Consider the following 19,517-nt stretch of genomic DNA (forward strand, 5'->3'; position numbering starts at 1 on the left):
GATGTTATCCTTCAAAAAGCCTGACCTAGGAGCTCTGTAACAACGTTTGGACGTCGCTTATCTTGTTGTCATGGCGACGTGAGCAACATTACCTCATTGTCAACCTTCTTCCAGGCAGTTGATGGAAAAAAAAAAAAATACTGTCATAAAAAGCATAATGAAAGTCACTATTTAATTAAGATACTAGCGGCGGAGGTAGCAAATGATGATAACGAGGCCGACATTTATTATCATAGTGACATGATAACGTCATAAATCATGACATGGGTGAATTGATTAAACGGGTTATTTGGATCATCAATCAAAATGCTAATGTGACATATGTGTTAATAATTTCGTCATTTTTAAACTATTTTGTCAGACTTTTTCTATAATTCATCATTACTTTGACCCTCCCCTCTCCCCACCGTTTCCTTAAAGCAGCCTCATTTCCCCTCGAATTTGTGTCCCTCTATTCTCCAAACGCATAAAACAAGCTTTTACATCAAATGACGGACTGAAAAATAGGACTTAAATCTTTGAAAGCGCAATAAGGACGACATCATATACACGACAGCAGACGGCGGCCATGCTTGCGGCGCCGTTTGGAAAAAACGGGGTTATTTCGGGTCTTTACAGGGAGCTGAGATGCAGGTGAACAAAGCACATCTTCCAGGGGAGGACGTGTCAAATGTATGCAAATTGGCAAGAAATTCAAACTGCAACACTGCAGAGCGATACCGCGCTGAGTGGTATCAAACAAACATGTGCTTCTGTAAGTGTGGAGTGCAATGTTTGTGTCTGCTGTCTGAAAGAGAGCTAAATGCATTCTATATCCATCAAACAGGCTGTCCTGCTCCGATGGTGATATCAGATATAAGTCTGATGTCAGCTAGTATCATTTGATAGCGTGTTGCATCTAAAAAGAGCGATACAAGCAGCCGTGCAGAAGTTTTACTTATGTGTGATATCATGTGCTATACGTGCAGTCTCGCAGAGTGTTTACTTGTGTGTGATACCATGTGCAATAAGAGCAGTCTCGCAGAGTGTTTATTTGTGTGTGATATCATGTGCAATAAGAGCAGTGCCGCACAGTGTTTACTTGTGTGTGATATCATCTGCGATACAAGCAGTTTAGCAGAGTGTTTACTTGTGTGTGATATCATCTGCGATACGTGCAGTCCCGCAGAGTGTTTACTTGTGTGTGATATCATGTGCGATACAAGCAGTACCGCAGAGTGTTTACTTGTGTGTGATATCACACACAATAAAAGCAGTCCCGCAGAGTGTTTTTGTGTGTGACATTATGTGTGATACAAGCAGCACCACAGAATGTTTACTTGTGTGTGATATCATGTGCGATACAAGCAGTCCCGCAATTTTTCTTGTGTGTGATATATATGCGATACAAGCAGTTCCGCAGAGTGTCTACTTGTGTGTGATAGCAAGTTAGATACAAGTAGTGCCGCTGAGTGTTTACTTGTGTGTGATATCATACGAGCAGTCGCGCAAAGTTTACTTATGTGTGATATATTGTAAGATATAAGCAGTCCCGCAGTTTTTACCTGTGTGTGATATCATGTGTGATACGAGCAGTCAGCCCCGCAGTGTCTTTACTTGTGTGTGTGATATTATGTGCAATACAAGCAGTGCCATAGATTGTTTACTTGTGAGATATCATGTGCGATACAAACAATCCTGCGGAGTGTGTAATAATAAATAATGTGTGTGTGATTCCTGTTGATATCGTACCAAATCAATGTCAGTATCGGCCAACACATAAGGCTCCTAATAGTGGGCATGGTATGGAAGGTGAAAAAGTATTGGGACACCCGTGTCATTTAGATATAATTTTGTCTGACTGATATAATCTGAGGGCAAGGTGGTGAAAAGAAACAAGATGGCATGTTACTTACAATAATGAGCAGTATAAAATATACAAAATTGTAGAAGGAATGAGCATCCATGACATAGTACATGATATCCACCCATCCTTCCAGCGTGATGACCTGTGGAGAGAGGAGAGGGTGAGTCATTTATTACCAGGAAGTGCACACCTGCAAGCTTAAAACAATCTATTGTTTCTGCCAGCCATGTTACAAATAACCAAATTCTTTATGTGCTAGTGTGTGCGTGTGCATGTGCGTGTGCGTGTGTGTGTGTGTGTGTGTGTGTACGCCAAAGAACTGACAAAGCTCCTTAGTGGAGCTGTGTCATCATTTCTTCCATGTTTTTCTAGACCTTGTCTATTAATAACACAAAAAACAGCAGATCTTGATTTAATTTATGAAATTTTTGTGACACGCCAATACAGGTGTATTAACAGAAAGATGTTGTAGGAAATAATGTCGTTTAAGACAAGATTAGACTCGCTAGACTTCTCCTTAGGACGTGAGCTCAGACAAAAACTTTGGTAAAATGGAAATTATTGTTTTGTTTTCTGGATTTGGCCCCCCCATAAAAAAGGTGGAAGAACAAGAAAAAGAAGAAGCATAACAAAAACGACTACAAGAAGAACAAGACAATAAACTAAAAGACCAAAAACAAGAAGGGGAAGAAGCAAACAACTAAAAGTAAAAGAAAACAAATAAAAATAAAAAGAAGAAAAACATAAAAAACAAAAAGAAGAAAAGCAAAATAAAAAAAACATGAAGAAAATATACAAGAACAAAAAGAGGAAAATGAGGGTGAAAAACAACATGAAGAAAAATAAAAAAGAACAGGAAGAAGAAGGAAAAAACAAGTAAATGAAAACGAACAAGAAGAAAACAAAGATTGGAATGAAGAAAAAAATAAAAACACAAAGGGAAAAAAAAACACAAAAAAAAGAAAAAAAAGGACAAAAAGAACATGAAGGAAAACATAAAGGAAAAGAAGTAAAAGAAGAAGCCAAACAAAAAAAAGCATAAAAAACAAGAACAATTCAAATAAAATTAAGAAAATAAAACAATTTAAATATAGAAGTAGAACAACAAAAAGAATAAAAATATTAACAAATGAAGGAAAAGAACAAGACACAAAAGAAAAACAAGGAGCACAAAGAGAATAAAAAGAAAAAGAAAATTAACAAAAAAATGAAAAGAAAAGACGACAGAGAAGCAAAAGAAAAAAACAAGAAGAAACAAAAGAAAATACATGAAGAAAAAGAAGAACTACAAGAAAAACAAGAAGGAGCACAGAAACATGAAAAACAAAAAGAAAATTAATAGAAACAAATAATTGAAAAAGAAAAGAAGAAAAACAAAAAGAGGAAAAGGAAAAAGAGAGGAAAAAAGAATAAATGAAAGAAAAGAAGAACATTAAGAAGACAAAAGAAGAAGTACAAGATTAAGAAGAAGAAAAAGAAAATGAAGAAAAACACAATAAAAAACGAGAACAAATAGAAGAAAATGGAGGAAAAGGACACCAAATACGAAAAAAAGAAGAAAAATAAGAAAAGGAAAAAGAAGTAAAAAAGGCAAAAGAAGAGGAAGAACATCAACAACAACACAGTAGACATTTCAAATAGACAATCAGAAATGAGGATTTGCTGGCCGTTTATTCAAATCCCGCCCCTAAAAGTCGTAAAAAGGAGGAGAGCAACAACACAAAGAGAGCTTTTTATGTGCCTCATTGTGTTGTTGTTTTTTTTTTATGCCATGCAACATTAAAACTTCAAATAAATTATTTGATGGACTGACAGTATTACTTCAGACAATAATAATGCAATCTGACAGGAGGATCGGTTATGTTCGACATGGCGTCCTAATGAACAGACTTTGGAGCCACCAACAAAAGTATTTTTCCAAAACTACAATCTTCAATTCATGTTGTTAATTTTTCATGATTCCGACTGAATGAACTAAAAACTACAGCCAGTGAATAACGAGCATCTCATTTCAAATTCTGCTGCCCCTTTCTCCTTTTTAGTCAGGGGTGCCCTCAGAGGGCCAAACTAAATGACATGCCAGGCCACATTGATTGATTTGACAGGCCACATAATAATGATGTGGCAGACCCTGTTAGAAAACTTGGGAAACTACATGATAAGATGTAGAGGAGCACCTAAATACTGTGGAGGGCCACTTGAATGATGTTGCGGACCACATTAAATGATGTAGCAGATCATACTAAAATATGTGAAAGGCCAATTTGAATGATGTGGCGGACCACATTAAATGATGTTGCAGACCATGTTAAAAGACTTAATAATAATGTGGCAGATCACGTTATAAAATGTGGGAAACTCTGTGAAAAGGTGTAGGACCACCTTAAATGTTGTGGTAGGCCACTTGAATGATGTTGGGGACCACATTAAATGATGTAGCAGACCGTGTTAAAATATGTGGCAGGCCACTTTGATAACGTGGCGGACCACTTTAAATGATTTAGTAAAAAATGTTAAAATATGAGGCAGGCCTGTTGGAATGATGTGGCGGACCACATCAAATGATGTTGTAGATCATGTTAAAAGATGTAGCATGCCACAAAATAATGATGTGGTAGATCACGTTATAAAATGTGGGAAACTCCGTGAAGAGGTGTAGCGGACCACCTTAAATGTTGTTGCAGGCCACTTGAATGATGTTGTGGACCACATTCAATGATGTAGCAGACCATATTAAAATATGTGAAAGGCCAATTTGAATGATGTGGTGGACCACATTAAATGATGTTGCAGACCATGTTAAAAGACTTAATAATAATGTGGCAGATCACGTTATAAAATGTGGGAAACTCTGTGAAAAGGTGTAGGACCACCTTAAATGTTGTGGTAGGCCACTTGAATGATGTTGGGGACCACATTAAATGATGTAGCAGACCGTGTTAAAACATGTGGCAGGCCACTTTGATAACGTGGCGGACCACTTTAAATGATTTAGTAAAAAATGTTAAAATATGAGGCAGGCCTGTTGGAATGATGTGGCGGACCACATCAAATGATGTTGTAGATCATGTTAAAAGATGTAGCATGCCACAAAATAATGATGTGGCAGATCACGTTATAAAATGTGGGAAACTCCGTGAAGAGGTGTAGCGGACCACCTTAAATGTTGTTGCAGGCCACTCGAATGATGTTGTGGACCACATTAAATGATGTAGCAGACTGTTAAAATATGTGGCAGGCAACTTTGATAACGTGGCGGACCACTTTAAATGATTTTGTAGAAAATGTTAAAATATGTGGCAGGCCAGTTGGAATGATGTGGCGGACCACTTTAAATGATGTATCAGACCGTGTTGAAATATGTGGCAGGCCAATTGAATGATGTTGCGAACCACATTAAATGATATAGCAGACCGTGTTAAAATATGTGGCAGGCCAAAGTGATAATGTGGCGGACCACTTTAAATGATGTAGCAGACCGTATTAAAATATGTGGCAGGCCACATTGATAACGTGGTGGACCACTTTAAATGAATTAGTAGAACATTTTAAAATATGTGGCAGGCCATTTTGAATGATGTTGCGGACCACTTTAAATGATGTAGCAAACTGTGTTAAAATATGTGGCAGGCCACATTGATAACGTGGCGGACCACTTTAAATGATTTAGTAGAAAATGGTAAAATATGTGTCAGGCCATTTTGAATGACGTGGCGGACCACATTAAATGATGTAGTAGACAATGTTAAAATATGTGGCAGGCCAATTGGAATGATGTGGCGGACCACATCAAATTATGTTGCAGACCATGTTAAAAGACCTAATAGTAACATGGCAGATCATGATATAAAATGTGGGAAACTCCGTGAAAAAGTTTAGAGGACCACCTTAAATGTTGTGGTAGGCCCTTTGAATGATGTTGCGGACCACATTAAATGATGTAGCAGACCGTGGTAAAATATGTGGCAGGCCACTTTGATAATGTGGCGGACCACTTTAAATGATTTAGTAGAAAATGTTAAAATATGAGGCAGGCCAGCTGGAATGATGTGGCGGACCACGTCAAATGATGTTGGAGACCATGTTGAAAGACCTAATAATAATGTGGCAGATCACGTTACAAAATGTGGGAAACTCCGTAAAAAGGTGTAGCGGACCACCTTAAATGTCGTGGTAGGCCATTTGAATGATGTTGCGAACCACATTAAATGATATAGCAGACCGTGTTAAAACATGTGGCAAGCCAATTTGATAACGTGACGGACGACTTTAAATGATTTTGTAAAAAATGTTAAAATATGTGGCAGGCCACTTGGAATTATGTGGCGGACCACGTCAAATGATGTTGTAGATCATGTTAAAAGATGTAGCAGGCCACATAATAATGATGTGGCAGACAACATTATAAAACGTGGGAAACTCTGTGAAAAGGTGTATAGGACCACCTTAAATGTTGTGGCAGGCCACTTTGAATGAAGTGGCAGACCACAATAAATGATACAGTATAGCAGACCATGTTAAAAGATGCAGCAGGACACTTAATAATGATTGGCAGACCACCTTATAAAACGTGGGAAACTAAGTGAAAATATGTAGAAGACCACGTTAAAATATCTGGCAGGCCAAATTGAATGATGTGGTCGACCATTTTAAATGATTTAGTAGAAAATGTTAAAATATGTGGCAGGCCAATTGGAATTATGTGGTGGACCACGTCAAATGATGTTGTACATCATGTTAAAAGATGTAGCAGGCCACATAATAATGATGTGGCAGACAACATTATAAAATGTGGGAAACTCCGTGAAAAGGTAAATGGGACCACCTTAAATGTTGTGGCAGGTTACTTTGAATGAAGTGGCAGACCACAATAAATGATACAGTATAGCAGACCATGTTAAAAGATTCAGCAGGACACTTAATAATGATTGGCAAACCACCTTATAAAAAGTGGGAAACTAAGTGAAAATATGTAGAAGACCACTTAAATGTTGTGGCAGGCTAATTTGAATGAGGTGGTGGACCACATTAAATGATATAGCAGACCATGTTAAAATATGTGGCAGGCCAATTGGACTGGTGTGGCGGACCACGTTAAATGATGCGGCAGGCCATATAAAAGTTGTCGTAGGCCACTTTAAATGATGTAGCAGACCATGTAAAAAGATGTACCAGGCCATGATAATAATGAGTGGCAGATCACATTATGAAATGTGGGAAACTCCGTGAAAAGATGTAGAGGACCACGTTGAATGATGTTGAGGACCACATTAAATGATGTAGCAGACCATTTTAAAATATTTGGCAGGCCACCTTGAACGATGTGGTGGACCACATTAAATTATGTAGCTGACCTTGTTAAAATATGTGTCAGGCCACATAATAAGGATGTGGATGACAACGTCATAAAATGTGGGAAACTCAATGAAAAGATGTGGGGGACCACCTTAAATGTCGTGGCAGTCCATTTTGAATAATGTGGCGGACCACTTTGAATTACATGATGGACCACATTGAATGATAAAGCAGACCATATTAAAATATGTGGCAGACCATATTAAAATATGTGGCAGGCCACTTTGAATGATGTGGTGGACTAAATTAAATTATGAAACGGACCATGTTAAAATATGTGGCAGGCCACTTGGAATGATTTGGCGGACCACTTAAAATGATGTAGCAGGTCATTTAAAAGTTTTTACAGGCCAGATTGAATGATGTGGCGGACCATATTAAATGATGAAGCAGACCACTTTTAAAGATGTGGCATGCCACTTAGAATGACAAGGCGGACCACATAAAATGATGTAGCAGACCAATTTAAAATATGTGGCATGCCACATAAAATGATGTACAAGACCATATTAAAAGATATGGCGGGCCACTTTAAATGATGGAGCAGACCAGTTTAAAATAATTGAAAGCCGACTTGGAATGGCGTGGCGGACCACATAGATTGATGTAGCAGACCATCTTAAAATACGTGGCAGGGCACTTTGAATGATAAGGCAGGCCACATTGAATGATGGAGCAGACCATATTAAAATATGTGGTGGGCCACTTTGAATGATGTGGTGGACTGCCTTGAATGATGTCGCCGACCATATTAAAAGATGTGGCAGGCCAAGTTGAATGATATGGCGGGCCAATTTAAATGACGGAGCAGACAACATTGAATAACATGCCGCATTGAATGATGTGGCAGGCCACATTAGAACATGTGGCAGGACACATTGAATGACATAGCAGACTATTAATAACATGCCAAGCCACATACAATTAGGTGGAAAATCACGTAAAATGACTAAGCAGACCACGTTATACGATGTAGCAGGCCATATTGAATAATATGCTGGCCATGTAAAATCAAGTGGCAGACTACGTTGAATGACATTGAGGGTCAAATTAAATAACATAGCAGACCACATTCCATGATTTAGCAGACCAAATTGAATGATGTGGAATGCCACATTAAATGACATAGCAGGTCACCTTAAATGACAAAACAGGCCAAATTTAAATTATGTGGCGGATCAAATTGAATAATGTGCCGGGTCACATAACATGACATGGCGGGCCATTTTAAATGACGAGGAAAAGCATGTTAAATGATGTTGCAGACTGAATTAAATGATGTGGCGGGCCACTTGAATGACATCGCACGCCAGGTTAAATGGTGTTGTGTTGAAGGCCATAACTGAATGACATGGCAGGCCAATTAAACAATGTGGGAGCCCATGTTGAATGACATGTTGGGCCAACTAAATGATGTGGAAGACCACTTTAAATGACGTAGCAGACCAAATATAATGACTTGGTGGACCAAATTACATGAAATGGTTAGCCACTTTAAATGATGTGGTAGACAATGCTAAATGCTGTGGCAGACCACATTGAATAACATGCTGGGCCACGACAAATGATGTAGAAGAACACATTAAATAATGCAGCAGACCACACTAAATACGTTGCAAGCCACATAAATTGATGTGGCTGGTCGGTTTAGGCCCCTGGGCCTTGAGTTTGACACCTGGTCTATGTCATTCAATACCTCTTAGAGACAAACAAAACCACATAATGGTTCCAAGTATAGACACTAATGTGATACGTTGTGTTGACTGAGTTTGCTGAGTGTCAGGAACGCTCCAGAAAGTAACACCCTGGCATATTCTAAGAACTAGGTAACACCCTGGCATATTCTAGGAACTAGGTAACACACTGACATATTCTAAGAACTAAGTACCAGCGTGCACTTTTAGGTCGGCCTACCTGGAAAATAGCAATCCAAGCATATCCGATGTTGTCAAAGTTGACAGCTCCTTTGTGCGGGTTGAAGTCCCCCGGGCGACACACGTTGTAATACTGGTTCCAATTAACACACCCGTTGACGCTGGCCCCTCCCACAGCAGGGGGCGGACTCTGGTGAGGCGCCGGCAGCGAACACTCAACCTTGGCCTCCGCGGAGGGAGGGAGGTCATGACACCGCAGCATCCCGTTCTCGCGAGCTGCCGAGCAGATGAAGGGGCTGTCTTCGCCGTCCTCCGACATGTAGTAGGGACTGATGGACAGGTTGTATATTCTGGACAAGAGAACAAAAACCATTCTGTTGTCACAGGGATGATACCAAGTATAGTATCGCGATACTACAGTCTTTAAAATCAAAGTTTTATTTGTTGTTTTTGTAATTGTTTACAAACCCCGGTAATAAAAGCCAATATTGTGTTTTTCTTCATTTAGCACAGTCTATTTAAATCCCTTGTTTGTGAAACAGACTTGACCAATAACTTTGATTGGGATGCCGACAGTATAGTATTGCGATACTACAGTGTTTAAATCAATGTTTTATTTGTTGTTTTTGTTATTGTTTCCAAACCCCGGTAATAAAAGCCAATATTGTGTTTTTCTTCGTTTAGCACAGTCTATTTAAATCCCTTGTGTGTCAAATATACTTGGTCTATAACTGTGATTCTGATATCGACAGTGATGATACCAAGTATAGTATCGCAATATTATAGTGCTTAAAATCAATGTTTTATTTGTTGTTTTTGTTATTTTTTGCAAACCCCGGTAATAGGAGCCAATATTGTGTTGTTCTTCGTTTAGCACAGACTATTTAAATTCCTTGTGTGTTAAACACACTTTGCCAGTAACTATGATTCTGATGTCGACAGTGAGGATACCAAATATATTATCGCGATACTACAGTGTTTAAAATCAAAGTTGTATTTGTAGTTTTTGTAATTGCTTGCAAACTCAGGTAATAAGAGCCATTATTGTGTTGTTTTTCGTTTTGCACAGTCTATTTAAATGCCTTGTGTGTTAAACAGACTTGGGCAATAACTTTGATTCTGATGTCGACAGTGAAGATACCAAGTTTAGTATCGCAATATTACAGTGTTTAAAATCAATGTTTTATTTGTTGTTTTTATTATTTCCAAACCAGGGTAATATGAGCCAAAATTGTGTTTTTCTTCGTTTAACACAGTTTATTTACGTTTGTAAATCCCTTGTGTGTTAAATTAACTTGGCCAATAACTTTCATTCTGATGTCGACAGTGACGATACCAAATATAGTATCGCGATACTACAGTGTTAAAAATTAATGTTTTATTTGTTGTTTTTGTCATTGTTTGCAAACCCCGGTAATAGGAGCCAATATTGTGTTGTTCTTCGTTTAGCAAAGACTATTTAAATTCATTGTGTGTTAAACACACTTTGCCAGGTAACTATGATTCTGACGTCGACAGTGATGATACCAAATATAGTATCGCAATACTACAGTGTTTAAAATCAAAGTTGTATTTGTTGTTTTTGTTTTTGCTTGCAAACTCCAGTAATAAGAGCCATTATTGTGTTGTTTTTCGTTTTGCACAGTCTATTTAAATGCCTTGTGTGTTAAACAGACTTGGGCAATAACTGTGATTCTGATGTCGACAGTGATGATACCAAGTATAGTTGCAATATTACAGTGTTTAAAATCAATGTTTTATTTGTTGATTGTATTGTTTCCAAACTAGGGTAATAAGAGCCAAAATTGTGTTTTTCTTCGTTTAACACAGTCTATTTACATTTGTAAATCCCTTGTGTGTTAAATTAACTTGGCTAATAACTTTGATTCTGATGTCAACAGTGAGGATACCAAATATAGTATCGCGATACTACAGTGTTAAAAATCAATGTTTTATTTTTTGTTTTTGTTATTGTTTGCAAACCCCGGTAATAGGAGCCAATATTGTGTTTTTCTCCATTTAGCACAGTCTATTTAAATCCCTTGTGTGTAAAATAAACTTGGCCAATAACTGTGATCCTGATGTCTACAGTGATGATACCAAACAAAGTATCGCGATACTACAGTATTTGAAAATTAAAGTTTTATTTGTTGTTTTTGTGTTTGTTTCCATACCCCGGTAAAAAGAGCCAATATTGTGTTTTTCTTCGTTGAGCGCTAATTAAATCCCTTGTGTGTAAAATACACTTGGCCAGTAACTGTGATTCTGATGTCGACAGTGATGACACCAGGTACAAAATTGCAATACTAGAGTTAATCAATGTTTTATTTGTTGTTTTTGTTATTGTTTACAAACCCCCGTATTAAGAGCCAGAATTGTGTTTTTCTTCATTTAGCACAGTCTATTTATATTCCTTGTGCGTTAAACAGACTTGGCCAATAACTGTGATTCTGATGTCGACAATGATAATACCAAGTATAGTATCACGATACTACAGTGTTTATAATCAATGTTTTGTTTATTGTTTTTGTTTTTGTTTACAAACCCTGGTAATAAGAGACAAAAACAGTTTTTGCTTTTGTTTAAGTATTTTATTATACATATTTCGTATGTGACAAAAGTGAATAGTGATATTTTTACATCGCCATCCTGTGTTTTTGACTGATTATAATTGTGATAAAAAAATGTCATCATTCAATGACCTTGAAAATGTAAAGCATAAATATTCGCATTGATATGACCGATACTGCCACTCTAACGACTTGGTATTGGATCAAAACCCATATTGTATTATAACTGTGCTGTCCAATTGTTATATTTTGGTTTATTTTACTTTATTTTTTATTTGAAATGCAGTTTCACTTAAACCCTAATTTACAATCAATGTTTCTGAGTGGAGTAACAGAAGTGGATATAATTCAAACAGTAAGAGCCTTTAAAAGTAAAACATCTGCAGACATACATCACATAGATATGGTAATTATTAAAGAATGTATTCATTTAATTGCTAAGCCATTGGCTCACATATGTAATCAATCATTCCAGTGTGGATACTTCCCAGATGATATGAAGATAGCAAAGGTTATTCCTGTTTTTAAAAACGGAAAAAAAGCACCTTATGGAAAATTATAGACCGATCTCAATACTCACTTAATTTTCAAAAAATTTAGAAAAGCTTTTTACAAAACAGTTAAATAATTTTCTGGAAAAAAACACCTTGCTTAAGCAGCAGCAGTATGGTTTTAGGGAAAATCGAACAACTACGTATGCAGTAATGCATATGCTAGAGGAGGTTAGTACTGCTATGGATAATGATGAATTTACAATAGCCATCTATATTGATTTAAAAAAGGCCTTCGATACCATTGACCACAGACAGTTAATAAATAAGTTGGATAAGTACGGCATTCGAGGGCCAGCTCTGTCCTGGATCAAGAGCTATCGAGAACATAGAAAACAATGTGTTCAGGTGGATAATACAATATCTGGATTTAAAAATATAGTTTGTGGAATTCCTCAGGGTTCTATAATTGGTCCTAAGTTATTTACAATTTTCATTAATGATTTTTGTGATGCATCAAGTTTCGTAACATTTTTCATGTTTGCTGATGATACAACCATTCGTTGTTCTGGAAAAATGTTTAATGAACTTTTGGTAAAAATAGAACAAGAAATGACAGTGCTTAAAAACTGGTTTGATATGAATAAATTATCACTTAATATTGCTAAAACTAAATTTATGATATTTGGTACCAAAACTGAGGTATCTAATGAAGTAAATATTAAAATAAATGGAGGTAAAATTGAGCGTGTCTTTGATACTAAGTTTTTGGGAGTTGTAATTGATTATAAATTATCATGGAGACAACATGTAAATTATATAAAAACAAAAATATCAAAAACACTTGGTGTTTTGTATAAAACTAAATAATTACTTAATTATAATTCTTTGTTAACAATGTATTATACTTTGATACTTCCATACATGACATACTGTGTAGAACTCTGGGGAACCACTTTTAAAACCATAATTAATGATATTATTTTGCTGCAAAAAAAAGCTGTACGGCTAATAAACAAAGCAGTATATTATGAGCATACCCATCCATTATTTGTTAAATCAAAACTTATGAAATTTCAAGATATTGTTTATTATAAAATAACACAGATAATGTTCAAAGCAAAAATAAATACTCTTCCAGAAGGAATTCAAAAATACTTCTCTCTACAGACCAGCAAATACAATCTAAGAGATGAATCTAAGTTTATTTTACCAAAAGCAAGACTAGTTGTTAAACGTAGATGTTTATCTGTTCTCGGTGTTAATTTGTGGAATTCTGTTGGTAAAGAAATAAAAATGAGTGACTCAGTATTTAATTTCAAAAAGAACATGTCACAATGTATTTTAAAAAGTTATGTGAACTAGAAATGTATGTTTGTTTGGTTAAATGTTGTATTTAGAAGGTATGTATGTTTATCTATTTACAAAAAAGTGCATGTGTGTAAGTACATATTTTTGTATTATTTGTTAAAGGGCAACTTAAATGTAAATGCTGAATGACTATATTTCTTTTTGTATTACAAAATTATTAGAAAAGGTAACTTAATTGAATGTAAAAAAAAATTATGTTGGGCATATAAGCTTTTTTGCTTCTGCCTGTTTCAGTTATGTTATTCATTTTTGAATCGTGATCTGTGTTTGAATATGTTTTTGTTAGACTGAAAATAAACTGAACTGAACTGAACTTACGAGACATAGGCTATGTATGGTTTGTTTAACTAGAAAGTAACTTTTTCCCCTGAATGTGTTAGGTTGCGCCCTACAAAGTGTTTGTACTGCAAGTATTGTGCCTATTACACATTAGTTGTTTGATTGAAATATTCATCTTTGTTGTAATTTTCGATACGACATTTGAAGGTGGTAAAATTGCCATGAAAAATCCTGAATGCTAAAAGCAGCCTGTCTATTGCCAATTCTATTTGAATTAGCATCAAGCTAACACTTTTCTGGATGAGTGAATCAGACTTATAATATGGCACCGTTTGATGTAAATTGATGTCGAAGTTGGTGCATTCTAGGGATAGAACATTTTCAATTTGGGATTGAGCGGGATTAATTGTGAGTTATTTATAACCAAAATGTGATTAATCATGAATAAATATTTCAGTTGTTTGATAGCTCATGTTTAAACATTTTGAATTGTCCGATGTTTTAAAAAAAAAAAAAAAAATGGTATCATCAATTCTGATACTGTATTGTAAATGTTCTGATCAAGTAGTCAAACAAAATTGTCTTTCTAAGATTTATTTGTAAAGCTCGAGCAATTCACATTCATAGCAAAATACAAACCCCGTTTCCATATGAGTTGGGAATTTGGTTAGATGTCGATATAAACGGAATACAATGATTTGCAAAATCCTTTTCAACCCATATTCAGTTGAATATGCTACAAAGGCAATTTTTTTGATGTTCAAACTCATAAACTTTGTTTTTTTTTGCAAATAATTAACTTAAAATTTCATGGCTGCAACATGTGCCAAAGTAGTTGGGAAAGGGCATGTTCACCACTGTGTTACATCACCTTTTATTTCACAACACTCAATAAATGTTTGGGAACTGAGGAAACTAATTGTTGAAGCGTTGAAAGTGGAATTCTTTTTCATTCTTGTTTTATGTAGAGCTTCAGTCGTTCAACAGTCCGGGATCTCCGCTGTCGTGTTTTACGCTTCATATTGCGCCACACATTTTCGATGGGAGACAGGTCTGGACTGCAGGCGGACCAGGAAAGTACCCGGACTCCTTTACTACGAAACCACGCTGTTGTAACACATGGCTTGGCATTGTTTTGCTGAAATAAGCAGGAGTGTCCATGAAAATGTTGCTTGTATGACAACATATGTTGCTCCAAAACCTGTATGGAGCATTCAGCATTAATGGTGCCTTCACAGATTTGTAAGTTACCCGTGCCTTGGGCACTTATACACCCCCATACCATCACAGATGCTGGCTTTTGAACTTTGCACCTATAACAATCCGGATGGTTGTTTTCCTCTTTGTTCCGGAGGACACCACGTCCACAGTTTCGAAATATAATTTGAAATGTGGACTCGTCAGACCACAAAACACTTTTCCACTTTGCATCAGTCCATCTTAGATGAGCTCGGGCCCAGTGAAGCTGAATTTACTGACAGTGGTTTAATGAAGTGTTCCTGAGCCCATGTGGTGATATCCTTTACACACGATGATGTCGGTTTTTGATGCAGTACCGCCTGAGGGATCAAAGATCCGTAATATCATCGCTTACGTGCAGTGATTTCTCCAGATACTCTGAACCTTTTGAAAATTGTACGGACCGTAGGTGGTAAAATCCCTAAATTCCTTGCAATAGCTCGTTGAGAAATGTTTCTCTAAAACTGTTCGACAATTTACTTACAAATTGGAGACCCTCGCCCCATCCTTGTTTGTGAATTACTTAGCATTTCATGGAAGCTGCTTTTATACCCAATCATGGCACCCACATGTTCCCAATTAGCCTGCACACCTGTGGGATGTTCCAAATACTGTAAGTTTTTGATGAGCATTTCTCAACTTTATCAGTATTTATTGCCACCTTTCCCAACTTCTTTGTCACGTGTTGCTGGCATCAAATTTTAAAGTTAATGATTATTTGAACATCTGATATGTTGTCTTTGTTGCATATTCAACTGAATATGGGTTGAAAAGGATTTGCAAATCATTGTATTTTGTTTATATTTACATCCAACACAATTTCCCAACTCATTTGGAAACATGGTTTGTATGTAAGGAGTGTGCAATAGGAAGAGAGATGTTATTCTTTATACACTGAATACAAAGTGGGAGAGAGGGAGTATGCTCAGTTTGGGGATAGAGAGCATATAAACTAACAACAGAGAAGGGAGAAGAGATACTTTCACTTAAAATTCACATTGAAAAGAGAGTATGACTTACTTGCTGATGTCCTCTCGGAGAAAACAGCGGTTTCTCAGTAGCCCCGCCCACAGCTGCACTCCAACAATTCCGAAGATGAAAAAGACAAAGAAGCAGAGGAGGAGGACATTTCCCAGCATTGGAAGCGTGTCCAACAGCAGCGTCACCAAGATTCTCATACCTGGATGGCAAGAAACCAAAATATGTCAGTGATACAATTTTAACAAGCTTTAATAACTTCAGAACATGAGTACAGCATCTAAAAAATACTACATGACTACATGGAAGCAAGTACACGTTTAGGACTTATGACTCCTTATCTTATCTTATTTTTACTCATTTTTATACAGGTTCTGGTTGTAAAACAATATTTGGATTTGAATAATTCAAATGTTTACCAATTTATACTGTACTTGTGGGAAACGTTCTATAGTACCAAGTATAATTGAATCTGCATTGTGTTTTCATCGTAAACATTCCAAAAGATGGTTCCTCATCCCCATGCTTCGACAGTTACGTTTGGAACTTTTTCTCAACACAATAAAAACTAGACAGGCTACAGATAGCCTCCGTTTAAAATAACTTCATGTACCAGTTGATTGGACATTCAAATGTGTTTAAAAGCCTACTGAAACCCACTACTACCGACCACTCAGTCTGATAGTTTATATATCAATGATGAAATATTAACATTGCAACACATGCCAATACGGCCTTTTTAGTTTGCTAAATTTCAAATTTAAATTTCCCGCAAAGTGTCCTGTTGAAAACGTCACGGAATGATGACGTGTACGCGTGACGTCTCGGACTGTTAGGAAATATTAGCGCTGCCCACACACGCAGCTAAAAGTCGTCTGCTTTAACCGCATAATTACACAGTATTTTGGACATCTATGTTGCTGAATCTTTTGCAATTTGTTCAATTAATAATGGAGAAGTCAAAGTAGAAAGATGGAGTTGGGAAACTTTAGCCTTTAGCCACACAAACACACGGTGATTCCTTGTTTAAAATTCCTGGAGTTGAAACTTTACAATGGATCAGAACGGTCAAGCGAACATGGATCCCGACCACTTGTCAACCAGCAGTTTTCGGTGAGAAAATTGTGGTAAAAAGTCGCCACTCACCGGAGATCAGCGGAGCTTGTGCCGTCCATACAGCTGCCGTCGACTTCCATCAGACACTGGCCTCAAGACACCCGTGGTCACACCCTTCCGACTATCAGGTACTATTTAACCCCCTAAAACACTAGCAACACAATAGAAAGATAAGGGATTCCCCAGAATTATCCAAGTAAATGTGTCTAAAATCTTCTGAATCCGTCCCAATGCAATTGCGTTTTTTTTTCTTTTGTTTTTTTCTAGTCCGTCGCTAAAATATCCTCAAACACGAATCTTTCATCCTCGCTCAACTTAATGGGGAAATTGTCGTTTTCTCGGTCCGAAGGGCTCCTTTAGTTGGAGGCTCCCATTAAAAACAATGTGAGGATGTGAGGAGCCATCAACGGGTGACGTCATCGTCTGCGACTTCCGGTAAAGACAGGGCTTTTCTGTTAGCGACCAAAAGTTGTGAACTTTATCGTCGATGTTCTCTACTAAATCATTTCAGCTAAAATATGGCAACATCGCGAAATGATCAAGTATGACACATAGAATGGACCTGCTATCCCCGTTTAAATGAGAAAATCTCATTTCAGTAGGCCTTTAAATATGGATTAACACTGATCCCACAAACTCACTTTACCTTGAAGGTTTAAATTTAAGTGATAATCCAAATTAGTCATTATATTATTAAAATCACGTTAGCATTAAGGATAATTGGAAATTAGAGCTCTAGTGTTCACCTGGTGATTAACAACTTCATCTGCCAGCTAACGATTAGGGCACTATTTGCAGGCTACAGATTAACTGCGCTTTACTGTATTATTTTAAGGGTTAGTGTAAATTAAAGTAAATTAAAAATACCACTGATAGTCACACACACTGTAGGTGTGGTATAATTGCTCTCTGCGTTTGACCCATCCCCTTGTTCAACCCCCCGGGAGGTTGAGGGAGCAGTGAGCAGCAGCGGTGGTCTCGCTCGGGACTCATTTTGGTGATTTAACCCCCAATTACATAAGGTTCCTAAAAATACCTATAAGGAGTGTTTGATCCAAACAATTTTCAGGATCTAAAAGTAGGGGGTCCATATCATTCTCGGTCGGGGTCCTTGGGCAAGAAAACATTGAAGACCCCATATACTCCTATAAAAATAAATAAATAAATGAAACTACAATACAGATTATTACAATGTAAAAAGGACTATTTAAAGGCCTACTGAAATGAGATTTTCTTATTTAAACGGGGATAGCAAGTCCATTCTATGTGTCATACTTGATCATTTCGCGATATTGCCATATTTTTGCTGAAAGGATTTAGTACAGAACATCCACGATAAAGTTTGCATTCAAGAGAAATGCCCTGCCTCTACCGGAAGTCGCAGACGATGACGTCACACGTGTGGGGGCTCCTCACATATTCACATTGTTTATAATGGGACCCTCCAACAAAAAGTGCTATTCGGACCGAGAAAATGACAATTTCCCCATTAATTTGAGCGAGGATGAAAGATGTGTGTTTGATGATATTGATAGCGACAGACTAGAAAAAAAAAAAAGAGAAAAAAAAAATAAGTTAAAAAAAAAAAAACGCAATTTCATTGGGACGGATTCAGATGTTTTTAGAGACATTTACTAGGATAATTCTGGGAAATCCCTTATCTTTCTATTGTGTTGCTAGTGTTTTAGTAAGTTAAATAGTACCTGATAGTCGGAGGTGTACGTCCACGGGTGTGTTGACGCGCAGTGTCTCAGGGGAGTCGACGGCAGCTTTATGGACGGCACAAGCTCAGCTTTTCTCGGGTAAGAAGCAACTTTTTACCACAATTTTCTCATCGAAAACTGCTGGTTGACATTCCGTTGTGATTCATGTTTGCTTGACCGCGCTCTGATACATAGGAAAGTTTCACCTCCAGGAATTTTAAACAAGGAATCACCGTGTGTTTGTGTGGCTAAAGGTTAAAGCTTCCCAAACTCCATCTTTCTACTGTGACTTCTCCAATATTAATTGAACAAATTGCAAAAGATTCAGCAACACAGATCTTCAAAATACTGTGTAATTATGCCGTTAAAGCAGACGACTTTTAGCTGTGTGTGTGTGCAGCGCTCATATTTCCTTAAAACCCGTGACGTCTTGCGTACACGTCATCATTACACGACGTTTTCAAGACGAAACTCCCGGGAAATTTAAAATTGTAATTTAGTAAACTAGAAAAGGCCGTATTGGCATGTGTTGCAATGTTAATATTTCATCATTGATATATAAACTATCAGACTGCGTGGTGGGTAGTAGTGGGTTTCAGTAGGCCTCTAAAGTACCAGTTAGGTGGAAAAAGAATTTGTCTCTATTTTGAAGTTATTATCATATATATTTGATTCATGACACCCAAAGACTTTCA

General features: G+C 37.0%; 1 protein-coding gene across 1 annotated transcript in view; it reads right to left on the minus strand.

The window, feature by feature from the left end:
- cacna1ha (calcium channel, voltage-dependent, T type, alpha 1H subunit a) overlaps positions 1-19,517 on the minus strand; it is a 174,708-nt gene that overhangs the window by 132,264 nt on the left and 22,927 nt on the right. The window contains exons 4-6 of the mRNA XM_061905837.1: positions 16,046-16,205; positions 9,116-9,425; positions 1,896-1,988 (exon numbers count right to left, since the gene is read on the minus strand). Coding sequence (XP_061761821.1) covers positions 1,896-1,988; positions 9,116-9,425; positions 16,046-16,205 — 563 coding nt within the window. The remainder of the gene's footprint in view (positions 1-1,895; positions 1,989-9,115; positions 9,426-16,045; positions 16,206-19,517) is intronic.

Source organism: Nerophis ophidion, linkage group LG07 (assembly GCF_033978795.1).
Source record: "Nerophis ophidion isolate RoL-2023_Sa linkage group LG07, RoL_Noph_v1.0, whole genome shotgun sequence".
NCBI lineage: Eukaryota > Metazoa > Chordata > Actinopteri > Syngnathiformes > Syngnathidae > Nerophis > Nerophis ophidion.